The sequence below is a fragment of the Danio rerio genome, chromosome 1 (assembly GCF_052040795.2).
Source record: "Danio rerio strain M-AB ecotype USA chromosome 1, GRCz13ab, whole genome shotgun sequence".
In the NCBI taxonomy this organism is placed as follows: Eukaryota; Metazoa; Chordata; class Actinopteri; order Cypriniformes; family Danionidae; genus Danio; species Danio rerio.
Window position 1 is genome coordinate 60,586,167 of NC_141021.1, and position 14,491 is coordinate 60,600,657.

The window sequence follows — 14,491 nt, forward strand, 5'->3', positions numbered from 1 at the left end:
CTTGTTAAACATCATATACATTTTTGTATCTGGACAGACACTGTTGCAACTGAACATTTCTTAAACCAATTTAAACTTGTTTACTCCAGACTGAGATTATTTAATGGTCAAACCCAGAAAATATTACCGGACATGTATAAGGGTCTCGTGTTTTAATTAACATTTTATTAATTGTTTTATTGCCTTGTAATACAGATCCCTTTAAGGTTTGATGCCAGGGGTGGACTGGGTCTAAAAATCAGCCACTGTAGCCACACCAGCCCACATTACCACACCGACACAGGTCCACCCATGGACGCACACATTCACTTCTTATATTGGTGTACAGATGGTAAAATTGTATACGCAGTACCAAAATTAAGAGATATTTAAATATTCAATGTAGGTGACGGCATCAAAAACAACCCATTTATATATTCAATCATTTCATTCATTTTCTTTTCAGCTTAGTCCCTGTGAACCGCCAACTTATCCAGCATGTATTTTACACAGCGGATGCCCTCAAAGCTGCAACACATTACTGGGTTACCCAATTCATCTATAGCATGTGTTTGGACTTGTGAAGTAAACCAGAAAGAAACCCACGTTCAATCAATTGACCCAGCCGAGTCTCGAACCAGCGACCTTCTTGCTGTGAGGTGACAGTGCTACCCACTATGCCACTGCGCTGCCCCCAGTGTCTGACTTGACTGCTTTTCCCTTTATATGGTCCATTTCTGACAATCAGGTTGTGTTGCACTTACTGTTTGTTTGACATTCTTGCCAGATTTTGATTACGTCCGCGTAACCTCAGATTGGGTCGGCCCATCTCGAAACCAGCCGGTCGTTGCCGATTGGGCCAATGCTTAACATTTATTATTATTCTTACTAGTATCATTATCATCATAAAATTCACATCTTGCAAGAAATAAAAGCTGCCTACATGTGAAAACAATATATGAAAAATAAATAAAAATAGCTGACCGGCCCACATTAAAAAAAAAAATGGTCCAGCCCTTCTGGCATTTGCCAGAATTGTCAGTCCGCCCCTGTTTGATGCTGACTGTTGTTGTACTCTGAATCAGATACAGCTTTATTTGTCAAGTGTGTGCAAACACAAGGAGTTTTTCTTTCAGGATCACAGTATAGATTACATCATAACACAAGAACAGAATTACATTTAACCCTTTCAGGCACAAATTAATTTTAGAAACAGGCAAAGTCTATGCTTTTAACTGTTGCAAATCAGCAACGCCTGCCTTGAGAGGGTTAAATACAGTAAACAAAGATGCATATCCTATTCAATAAAGAATATGATATGCATACAGATGGTTTATGTGCATTGCTGACTTTTTTAAATTGTATAAATGAGAAATATACACAAGTATTTACAATTAAGCAGCTTTGTTTACTAAGACCTTAAATGGTAAGGCTCCTGATTGTTTATGACTATAAGAAAACCAGTAACAACTGATCTGCTGTTTAATTTGCAGATGGTCTTAGGAAAACTTGGTTTTATACTATGTTGTTAGCTCTCTGAGATGATGAACTGTTTATTAATAAAAATAAATCACTATCATATCAACATTGCACAGCGCCCTCTGCTGTACAAGCCTGCCATTGAGTCAGTCCCAAACTTTCTTCCAATTGAATTTTGGCACGTCATTTCCTCATACGAAGTGTATGCTGAAATCAGTAAGCAGTTTGCATGTTTCTGTCTTCGCCAGTGTTTAGTCTCGATTAGTTTTCAGCGCACTTTCGTTATTCTCCGTGTAAATGTCGCTTGAGGATGACCTGTCGTGTGCGGTTTGCACTGATGTCTTCCGTGATCCGGTGTTGTTGGGCTGTGGGCACAGTTTCTGCCGTCAGTGCATCTATGATCACTGGTCCTCCAGCGGAACCAGAAACTGCCCGATCTGTCGGCAGGTTTCACGGCAGCGCCCGGTGGCCAATGTTAGCCTGAGAAACACCTGCGAGTCTTACCTGCTGCGGGAGCAAAACACCAGGACAGACCGCAAAGATGAGGATGAACAGCAGTGTCCGGTACACGGAGAGAAGATCGAGCTCTTCTGTCAAAACGATGAGCAGCTTTTATGTGCGAGGTGTAGGAAATGTGGACACGGATGGCATAAGACAATGCCCTTACAACAGGCTGTACGACAACGCAGGGTGAGGCTGATTAGTCATAATTAACCCTTGTGTGGTGTTTACACTTTCGTTTTGTTCCTGGCTGTTTTTGGCTCATTGACTTTCATTAATTATTCGCCCCCCCAGTTTCTGTTTAACAGAGAGCAGATTTCTTTAACACATTTCTAAACATAATAGTGTTAATAAGTCATCTCTAAAAACTGATTTATTTTATCTTTGTCATGATGACAGTAAATAACATTAGACTAGATACTCTTCAAGACACTTCTATACAGCTTAAAGTGACATTTAAAGGCTTCACTAGAGTAATTAGGTTAACTAGGCAGGTTAGGATAATTAGGTAAGTTATTGTAAAACGATGGTTTGTTCTGTAGACTATCAGAAAATATATATAACTTAACGGGACTAATAATGTTGACCTTAAAATGTGTTTTTAAAAAAAAAATCAAACTTATTTTATTCTAGCCGAAATAAAACAAATAAGACTTTCTCCAGAAGAAAAATATTATCAGACATACTAGCTGCGTCCCAAATCGCATACTTATGCACTATTCTACGCCATTTTGTAGTATAAATAGTGTGAGTAAGTATAGTGTGAGTAAGTAGTGTGCTCACACTGAAAACTCTAATAATAATAAGTGCACTTTAATTACCCGGATGATGCACTCATTCAGCCGCTAAAATGAAGTGTGTAATGATGGACACTTCACGCACTCAACGACCGCAGGTTTGCTTACGTAGCGGAAGGGGCGGAGCTATCGGACGCACATGTTGGATAACTTTATTTATTTTGGATGGTGAAAGCAAAATTCTCCTACGAGAGTGATTATAGCGCCTCCCGATGGTGAATGCGGCAATACTCACGGCAGGTATTATTTGATCATTCGGTCGTTTATTTCACTGATTTGGCAACTGTCAAACGTCATCAGGGAAACGGTTTGAATTTCCGCTTAGTAAAAAAAATTAGTGTGCCATTTGGGACGACACTACATATACTTTCCTGTTGAGTGTGTAAGTGCATAAGTACATAGTGCATGAGTGCATAGTGTATAGTGTGCCATTTGGGACGCAGCTACTGTGAACATTTACAGAACCCCGGAAGGGACGTAGTGGAGAAGAAAAAAAATTGGCTGGGTGAAAAAAAAAAAAATGGGTGAAAGAAAAAAATGGGGGGGAGGAAAACATATATTTTTAAGTTTTTGCGTTCCCTCGCAAAGTTTTGCGTTCTCTCGCAAAACTGTTTCTCCACAAACACTTCCTGTTCACTTCACTCACGTAAACCCTCCTGTTTTTGCCAATTCTCCCGTATTTTACCATTCTATCCCACTTTCTTTACATTAATACTGTGCGCCAATCGTCGCCTTTCACTGTGCAACCTCTGAACTAGTGAATGCATGTATAAGCGCTGACTGACAGACGCGCTCCTTACAATAAACTGATCCCAAATCAGCTTTTGTACACGCCATTTACAGAGGAGCGGGTGTATGTTTAAACAGACAAATACACTGAATAATATGAAACATCTCCGTCCTGCATGTTTTATTTTAAACAGCTAATTTTCTCTTAAACGAGCACAAACAGTTTCTAAAGTAATGAAATGCTTTCATTATTGATCTGTGCATTCATACAGAGGGGTACATTTTGATGTTCTCAAACATATCAACGTGCTGAAATGTCTTTCTCTCACACAGTATACTCAATACAAAATGCAAAAACTGTGCTTTGTTTGCACTGCAACTGATAATCATCAGTAAAAATGACGAATTTTATCTCTTTCCAAGAGGAAATACCAGCAACAATCAAGAATGCATGATTATATGCTGTCATGGCTTTTCCAAAAATGTGATTTGTAGTGAAAGTCAATGGGGCAAAAACAGCCCCCAACATAACCAAAGGGGAGTCGATTTGCCTAGAGTGTATTGTTGAGTTTAAGTTATAGCATTTTCCCAAAATATGTGTCCAAATATGATGTGTTACTGATACCAATTATCGTTCCATTTGCTGAAACACAGAGAAGGTTGTGGTCAAATTAAGACTCAAAATCACCCCAGAGTGGATGAAAACAACCCAACAGCACACAAATGAAATTAAAGAAATGCATATAAAAATGGTAGTTTGTTCAACATACAAAGGATAGTGGGTTTCAAATGAAGTTGTGACTGTGTGTTATGTTCATAGGGGAAGCAGAAAGCAGCTCTTCGATCCGCCGAAAAGACTTTGTTGTCATTACAGAACGGTACAGCGCGGGATCCCAAAATCTCTAGGTACATTCAGGTGAGAATGAAGTCTTAAAAATAAAGATTTAGATAAGGATCTATCAGTTCTCTGATGTTCGGCTTTTCTGAAGAGAGAAAGGAAGATATTTTGAAGCTAAAAAACCTGTAACCATTGACTTTGAGATATTTTTTGCATGTCCATTATTAAGTTTTTCTCTTAATGCTCAGTCTCAGGTTCAGGAGACGGAGAGGAAAATAAAGGTGGAGTTTGAGAAGCTCCATCAGTTCCTCAGAAAGGAAGAGGAGAGCAGAATAATGTCTCTGAATGAAGAAGAGGACGAAAAAAGAGGAGCGATTGACCGATCAATACAAGGAGAAATACTGACCGTTTGTGACAGAATCAAAGAGCTGAAAGCAGGAATTGAAGACGACGACATCAGCTTTCTGCAGGTTGGTTCTCGCACAATCAAACTCATTTTGATCAGCTTTTAATAGCAGTAATAATAAGTCGGACTAAATTTTAAAGTCTCGTAATTATTAAATAACGCTTAATGTTTATGATTTGTGCAAAGGTATTTTTCCACTTTAAGTTTGGTTTATTTAATTACTATTGGAGCAGTTTACAATAAGGTTTATGCAGAGCTAGAGTTTCTATCCATACCGAAACACTTCCGGTGAACGATTAATGTGACTTCTTTCCATTTTATAAGTTTCCTTTTACAGCAGGGGTGTCAAACATACGGCCCGCGGGACGGATCTGGCCCGCAAACTAATTTAATGCGGCCCGCGAGATAATTCTGTGCGCTGAAATTTTTTAAGAAAATACACTCCTGTTCCAATTGTGTCCACTGGATGGCGCAAACTTAATTTCATCCCACTCAGAAGCCTGAATCGGAGAGAAAGACCTCATACCTTTTTTTTGTATCCGTCCAAGAAAACTAAACATTCGCGATCGATTAACCAGTGGAAAATTTTCTCTCGCTCGACACGTTTCCTACTGCTGGTTTAGTGTGTGCGCGATCTGTCACTCATACAGACGAATCTGAATCTCCTAAAATGACAGGGATTTAGGTTTTACTTTCGCATTCTAAAGTTGCCGTTATGTGTATGCGTTTTTGCATTACCATTTCACATCTGACTGCGCGCGCACAGCCGCGAGAGAAACATTTAATGATTAATCATTTAAAAAAACGACTCGGATAAACTTGATACTCGGAGAGAACAAAATGACATCTATAATGGCTGCAAAATATTTGTACACCATCAGAAATGGTTAATCAACTAATCTGCCTTATTTAAATAATATACACTTTTTATTCTAGTAATTATTATTATTTTTTGCAATAATATCTAGTTTTTCTGATATTTAATTTTTGGGGTCTTTTGGGGTCCGGCCCACTTGAGAACAGATTTCACTCCATGCGGCCCTTGAGCTAAAATGCATCCATGTTGTGATGTTGTCACGGTTGCAGGTTTGTACGCCCTTCAGAGTGTCTGTTTTGTCACGTGCGTTTGTTTTGTTTAGGTCGTCCGTGTGTATTTGTTATGGTAGGTCACGTGTTATGACGGTACCTTCTCAGTATCTTTGTTTACCCGTGACAAATGTAATTAAGTTAAATAGACGTCAGCATTCATGTAGTTGATCAAATGGAAACCAAGATGAAAAGCCGTTTACACACGAGCACTGTCAGGATCAGCAGGCGAGCACAGAAGCTCCATTTGAATATACTGAGGTAAAATAAATGTTCATATTTTAAAGGCATGGTGCAGGGACAGGTAATTTATTGCAGTGATTCTTGTACAATCTGAGACCCACTTTATATTGTATATGAATCAGCAGGCCCGGCGCTACGGGGGGGCAAAGGGTGGCATTGCCCCCTCAGACAGAGTTTGTGCCCCCCCAGTTTTTATAAAGGATTGTTCACTCAAACTGAAAATTCTTTCTGTCATTAATTATTAACACTCCCGTCCTTCCAACCTTCAGAACACACATTTAAATATTTTAAAATATATGACATAGCAATTAAATTATGAAAATGGTGAGGTTAAAGATAGTCCTATAGTCCAGAGATCCGGTCCCCGCGTCAGGTCTGGTGCGCCCGTAAATAGCCTTTAAAACGCGCACACGGCGATGGAGGCGCACTCAACTCACAAGGGAGAAAATGGGTGACATGATAGGAGCAGCTTAATTCATTACATGTTTTGGTTAACTAATTATTTAAACACAACTCTCTTGAGCTCTAAAAGGAAAAAACACATAAGAAATTTGCTGTTAAATTAATTTTAGCAGAGACGCAACTGCCAGTCATTTATTAGTTATTCGGGAAGATGTAGCCTAATAAAAATGTTTTATAAAAATAAATAGTTTACTGCACAGTCCCACAGTAGGCTACACTATAAATAATATTTTAATTTATTTATTAATATTATTATTAATATTATTACAATTAAGCTAAAATTGACAAAACGCAGAACCCTTTGAATGTTTGCTTTCATTTTGCTGAAAAGTGCACTTTTACAGTTGCGTAGAGAAACATCCCATTATGCAACTGCAGTCAAGGTATAACACATAATAAATGCATTTTGCGTTTAAAGATGATCGGCCTGCGAAGTCAAGTTTGCAGTGTTATAAATGGAATAGGTATAGTGCTTAAGTGGATTTACCGCGGATCAACCGAGAAATCTCGTGCGCTGCAGGTAGGCAGAATGATAATCTTTTAAAAGTATGTAACTTAGGCTATACTGCTATTTGCTCATGCAAAATTAAACAACATAAAATATATTGTAGATCTTTTTTGAGAGCTAAAATACAACACATCGAGTTTGTTTTGAATTAGCTCATGGCCCTAAAATGAAAATAACCTGAAAACAAGCTATTAAAAAAGGCCTAATAAATAAAATAATTAATAAATAAAATGACGGGTAGGCCTAGAAACTATGGTACATATGGTTTATGATGGTTTACTATATCACGAAAAAAGCACATTTATAATAGCCTTAGACAAATCTTTGTTTTTACATTTAAAATGATGAAAAAAAAAGTTATACAGCATATAAAAATTTAACCAATTTTCACGGTAATAACTGTGAATTTTTGTATCTTTTTTAGGTATTTTTCTGGCTACACTAATGCCTTAAAATGTAACTAAGTAATTGTTTTGAATGACATTAGATTGTCACATTTAGCTTTTCCCCAACACTGATGTTGGTTGTGAAGCGTGATGACTCGGTTAAGCTGATTTCACTATATTTATTTACCGGTTAAATGAATTGTCTGATCGTGGGTCAGCTTGCATGTGTGGGCATAATTTGACGTCTTTACCTAAAACTTTAAACATTCATAGGGCTGTTATTTGAAATAAAACGGAAATAAGGAGAATAACATATGATTTAAAGCACTCGTTTGGCACTGAAGCCACCATCAGTCTGCAATAATAAGCGGTATGCATTACCATCGTTAATAAAATTCGTAATAGCGAAACTGCGTATTGTTATTACTATTAAAACGTAGCCTATATTACTGCCTTAGGTCAGTAACTTAGGCAGTAATGCAAAGTAATAATAAATGCGAATAAATAGCCTAAATGAAAGAAACAAGAGACCAAAATCAGTCACCAGGTCTAGTGCCCCCCTATGGATTTAAAGTGCCCCCTCAGTTTTGACTTCCTGGCGCCGGGCCTGTGAATCAGGCAGTGTAGATCATTGATTTTTAAAGAAAACAGACCTTAAACGTGCCGTTTTGTAAAAGCATACTGTCACCAGAAGCGCTTGACCCAGGTTACTGACAAATTAAAAGTCCTTTTGCATACTTCTGCATATACCTGATAAGGTTGTATTAGTTAATATCAGTTAGTGCATTTACTGACATGAACAAAAAATGAACAATATATTTATTACAGTGTTTGTTCATGTTAGTTAACATTAGCGAATGAAAATACAGTTCAATATTCATGCAAGCTCGTGGTGCATTAATGTTAACAAGCGTGAATTTGGATGTTAATAATGCATTAGTAAATGCTGAGCTATAATTAATAAATGCTGTAAAAGTTTCATAATTAGATCTTGTTAGTAAATAAACCTTATTGTAAAGTGGGACCTAGTTTGTGAATGTAAAAAAAGTGTTTAATGACTGTAAGAAATTATTTCATAAACTCAGACCGCCTCCAATTTAACAGTGCTATTTTTAATGCACAGCTCATTTAGATATTACATTTACATTTAGTCATTTAGCAGACGCTTTTATCCAAAGCGACTTACAAATGAGGACAAGGAAGCAATTTTCACAACTAAGAGCAACAATGAATAAGTGCTATAGGCAAGTTTCAGGTCTGTAAAGTCTAAGAAGGGAAGTATTAGTAGTATTAGTATTTTTTTTTATTATTAATTATTATTATTATTATTATTATTATTTTTGGTACAGTTAGTGTGATATTCAGAGAGGCAATTGCAGATTAGGAAGTGTAGTGGAGAGATATATCAAATATGCAAATACTACATTTACATTCTTATATATTTTTAATCTTATGGTGAGTGTATATCAGGGCCGGAGTGAGACTCCTTTTCCGCCCTGGAGTTTAAGCATTTGACCGGCCCCCTTCAGTTCACGACGTTTCCAATTCAGTTGCAATGACACTATCATGTCTTTTTCAAGGAAACAGCTTCTTAAGAACTTTCAAATTTTTTCAGAAATATGAGAAGATTAAAAGGTAGCTAAATCTCAAACACTATTCTTTAAAGCACAACAGTGTCCTTTCCTGCAATATCAAAAATATATATTCTGTGCTAAATTCTTTATAGATATTCAGTCCTTTGTAAAGGTGGTCACACAAAAAATAAAAATAAAATATTTACACCCATATAAGTAACCCAAACAGTTTTATATGTATTAACACTAAAAATGAAAAAAAAAAAAAAAAAAATAAAAAATAAATAAATAAAATAAAAAATTTATATATATATATATATATATATATATATATATATATATATATATATATATATATATATGTGTGTATGTGTGTGTGTGTGTGTGTGTATATGTGTGTGTGTGTATATATATATATATATATATATATATATATATATATATATATATATATATATATATATATATATATATATATATATATTTAGGTGAGGTAAATGCAACATGCTGACCACTGGACCACAATGGTGCTATTACGCTGCTACGTTTAGAATAAAAAAAAGGTATTGCACTGCAAGACTCCTTTAACCACAGTATTACTTTCTATTGATGGCTTAAACTTTTTCTCCTATTTTTGGATTTCTAATCAAGTTATGTCAGATTTATTAATGTAGTGAATCATCTGATCTTCATTAAACAGGTGTAATGTTCATTAATATTAATTATTCGAATTCTTATATTCACTAAGGTGCCGCTGTTTGGGGTGGAATGATAGTTACGTCATCATTACCCTGCAGGCTGCATTCTGCTCATGTGGCTGCGAGAAAATAAATAAAAAGAGGGGAAATGCTGCAAAATAATAATTAAAAAGAGTGAGGCTATGGTCAAAAAAGAAATAAATGAAAAAAGTGTGACTGCTGAGAGTGCAAGCAGCTAGAGACACTGACCCTCACGGCCAAAAAAAAGGACCGGCCCACCGTGAATTCTCCCGGTCCTCCCGATTAGCCAATCCGGGCCTGGTGTATATGTAGTATTACAATGAGAGAATGGTTTTGGCATGAGGTGATGAGCTTGCATTGAGGTGATGGTTTTCATCTTTAATAAATATAACTTCTTTGTATTTTTGTGCTTTTTTCTTTCTCAGAATTATCAGAGGATTATGAACAGGTATTTTGATTTCTGTTTTCCCCTTTTGATTGTGCATGAGTGTTTACATAAAAAAGCTGATTCTTTAAGTCTTTCATCTGTGTGTGTGTGTGTGTGTGTGTGTGTGTGTGTGTGTGTGTGTGTGTGTGTGTGTGTGTGTGTGTGTGTTTAGGAGTGAGTACACACTCCCAGAACAGGAACTGAGTTCAGAAAGTCTTATCGATGTTTCCAAACATCTGGGCAACTTGAAGTATCAAGTGTGGGAGAAGATGAAGGAGATCTGCCCCTACTGTGAGTTCTAGACTGTTTATTGCTGTGTTATTGCTACACCAAGAGTCTGTTTCTCATTGGACTCATGTCAGTAGAAGGGTCTCCTGGTTCAGCGTGTATCTCTACATTTTAAATGATTTGTTTTCTTAAAACGAACTATAAAATATTAAATTAACTATTTCGTTTTTAAGGACTGCTCAGTGTTTAGCACTGTGTTCTAACTAAATCTAAAGTCACTGTGTTAAAACTAAATCTTCACCTCTTTTGACTGCTGAACTGCTCCATGATTGGGAGTTTGGGGACACATTTGCATTGACGCAGTAATCACGTTAGAATTGTTTTTGTAAGACCCTCACTATAGAATATCTGATAGATCATTTATAGAAGCTTCTAGATATTTACTAGGGACCCCCAGACTTCATGGGGCTCTAAGTTGATGCTTACCTCGCTTGTTGGTTCAGGGTGTCCTCGGAGTCTTAAAAAGTAAAGTAGGTGTTTCATTCAGAAAGAAGGGGAAAAGGGTTTGGAGAGCATTATTACAACCTAACAGACTCCTCCTGCTCTGCATTTCTGTTTAATGTTAAAACTGACAGCTGGAGGGGCGTGGTTAAGTGTGTTAGCCACACCCAATACCTCAGACAGACCTAATCTGAGAATTTAACTGTAAACAAACAGGGTGAGCATTTTCAGATTTCAGTTAAAGAGCGAACAGTTTTTGTTTTTAATGGCCTGCACAGATGAATTTTTCACCACAGAACTAGCGATATGAGCTAACAACTTCAATATGGTTAGTTATGCACTTGCATATCTGACTGTTCGCTCTTTCCTTCAGACCCGGTGATCCTGAACCCAAACACTTCTGCACCACAGCTCTCTGTGTCAGACGATCTGACCTCTGTGACCTCTTCAACCCATCGACAGAACCAAACCAGCGATCTTCCTCTGCACAGGAGCCGTGTGGTGCTGGGCAGCGTGGGATACAGTGATGGAGATCACACATGGGAGATTGAGGTGGGAAAAAGTCGACACTGGAGCCTTGGAGTGTGTCTTGAATTGAAGGGAAATCCTATTATGCAACCGTTGATCCCTGCAAATGGCTTCTGGGGTCTCAAACGTGAGAGATACATGTACCACTTGATGACCGCTGAGGGGTGTGAAATAAACATTAAGAGAAATCCTGAGGTAGTGAGAGTAAAGCTTGATTATGTATGTGATGACACAATGGAAAAACAACGCTGGAGGAGGGTGAGCTTTTTTGATGCCAGCTGTGATGCGGTTATTGAAAGATTTTCTAGAGTGCCGCTGCAGCATAAACTCTTTCCCTTTGTGATCCCAGAAGATCAGTCCATCCCGCTGCGCATCACTCCGGCTAACATTATTCTGACCGTTGAAAAGAAAATGTCCTTCATGGAGAGACATGAACTCTTGATTAGGGTCTGTTTTGGTTTTGTCATGCTTATAATAATAGTTATCGCATGGAAGAATGAGCAGCAAGGCAAATAAAAAAAGAAATGATTGTAATAGTCACACATACTGTGAATGTAGCTCAGGTAACTTACAAAGAGACGTGCTTTGCACCTAAAAATAATCCTAAAGCATTCCTCTGGTTTATACACAGTAGTCAGCATTTGAAGTGGATCAAAACCTTTAATCAAAGTTGTCCTACAATGTTCGAACAACACTCGTTTCTTGTCTTAGGACAATTTAGGAAAAACTTTTTGATGTTGATGACTGTATGTGATCGCATATGTGGTGTCACTATTACAAGGCCTTCATTCATTCATTTCCCTTTGGCGACCCCTGAATAGGGATGCGACGGTTAACCGATTTCACTATTAACCGCGATTTACTTTGTCACGGTTAATTAATCGTAAAGGCTTCTCAACACCGTGTTCTTGCACGGAACAAAACTGCAGCAACTAAGCAAAGTTATGCCCACTGCAAGCTAGTTTGTACATCGAGACTAATAACCACACTGGACTAACTATGACTGAGGCCATTAATTAAGGCAAGCTCGTTGAAGTTCGTTATTTCCAATGGAGGGATGTGCACGCAACGCGTTCACGCTTTTCAGGTGCACCTAATTGCGATGACAAGGGGGCTTTTGTGACCGGAGAACTGCATACGGCTGAAGTTTGAGGAATAAGCAGTGGAAAGTACACCCACTTTAACCCACTTACAAATAATGGCGCCGATGAGAGCGATCATGTGCGTGTGTTGATCCACCAGCTGAGATCAATCGAGTGTTTTTAGAGAGATTGCTGAAAGACTCAAGCCTGTTTCACTACGCAAGCGTGAGAAGCTAGTGTTTTTTTTGGCCTTCATGTTAACAGATTAGAGCTTTCATACTTCACACAGCAGCACGTCAGCGTGAGCGTCACTGAAGCTGCAGTGCCGTGACAGTTTTGGCGTTGGTCTATTTTTGCCGTGCTGCACGCGCTTAATTAAAGTGGTAATGCATTGATAATGACCAAAAACAAATTGAATGACAGTAAAAAGTAGCAATTTTACCCTATAAATGCATCAATAATAATAATAATAATATTCACTGATATTTATATAGTCAATCAAATGAACTTTAAAAACGTCAACAAATATTTATTTAGGCCTGAACTACAAATCCAAATTTAAAATAATTTTAAACTAGCGGGGTTTTGAAATCAATGAATGCAAATAATCGAGATAACCATAAAACTGTGATTATTTCTTAGACTATAATCGTATACCCAAAATTTATAATTGCATCCCTATCCCTGATGAACCGCCAACTATTCCGGCATATGTTTTACACAGTGGATGCCCTTCCAGCTGCAGCTCAGTACTGTCAAACATTACAGGGCAGTTTCAGTCTAATCCTGTCTTCTGTTCAGTTTTCACATTGTGTTGGAGGAGGGACTTTGTTTTCACAGCACTAAAATAAAATCAAGCTGTTAATTTTTGTTCTTAGTTCACTTAAAAAGGACAAATAAATATCTATAACTGCATCTGTGATACTTTTTTTTTTATTTTGCTTGCATTTCTTCTGAGAAATCTAAAATAGAATCTCAAGGGGTATTTTATTGGAATTTATTAATTTGTTAGATTTTATTTATATATATATATACACACACACACACACACACACACACACACACATATATATATACAGTGCATCCGGAAAGTATTTATAGCGCTTCTCTTTTTCTTTTTTTTTATGTTACAGCCTTATTCCAAAATAGATTAAATTCATTGATTTCCTCAACATTTTAAACACAATCCCCCATAATGACAATGTGAAAAAAGGGTTTGAAATTGTGGCAAATTTATAAAATCAAATGTACATCAGTATTCACAGCGTTTGCTTAATACTGTGTTGATGCACCTTTGGCAGTGATTACAGCCTCACGTCTTGTTGAATATGATGCCACAAGCTCTGTCTTTAGGAGTTTCTGCCCATTCCTCTTTGCAGTACCTCTCAAGCTCTATCAGGTTGGATGGGAAGCGACGGTGTCCAGCCATTTTCAGATCTCTCCGGAGATGTTCAATAGGATTTAGGTCTGGGCTCTGGCTGGGCCACTCAAGGACATTCACAGAGTTGTTGTTGTGCCACTCCATTGATATGTTGGCGGTGTGCTTCAGGTCATTGTCCTGCTGGAAGATGAAGCGTCGCCCCAGTCTGAGGTCTTGAGCACTCTTGTGCAGGTCTTCATTCAGGATGTCTCTGTACATCGCTGCATTCATCTTTCCCTCTATCCTGACTAGTCTTCCAGCTCCTGCTGCTGAAACACATCCCCACAGCATGATGCCAACACCACCATGCTGCACTGTAGGGATGCTGTCAGCCTGGTGATGAGCGCTGCCTGCTGTTCTCCAAACTTAACACCTGGTATATTATAGTGTGTGTGTGTGTGTGTGTGTGTATACTGTATGTATGTATGTATATGTATTTATGTGTGTGTATATCTACAGTTGAAGTCAGAATTATTCGTCCCCCTTTGAATAGTTTTTTCTTTCTTAAATATTTCCCAAATGATGTTTAACATATTCAGGAAATGTTCACAGTATGTCTGATAATATTTTTTTCTTCTGTAGAAAGTCTTCTTTGTAT

General features: G+C 37.6%; 1 protein-coding gene across 1 annotated transcript; it reads left to right on the forward strand.

Moving 5' to 3' along the window:
- The first annotated feature begins 1,660 nt into the window (after positions 1–1,660).
- trim35-1 (tripartite motif containing 35-1) lies at positions 1,661–13,384 on the forward strand. The gene is given in 6 exon segments (NM_001018146.1): positions 1,661–2,148; positions 4,306–4,401; positions 4,572–4,793; positions 10,133–10,155; positions 10,307–10,425; positions 11,237–13,384. Coding segments are annotated over 6 exon segments (1,524 nt in total). The 5' UTR covers positions 1,661–1,755; the 3' UTR covers positions 11,908–13,384.
- The last annotated feature ends 1,107 nt before the right edge of the window (positions 13,385–14,491 follow it).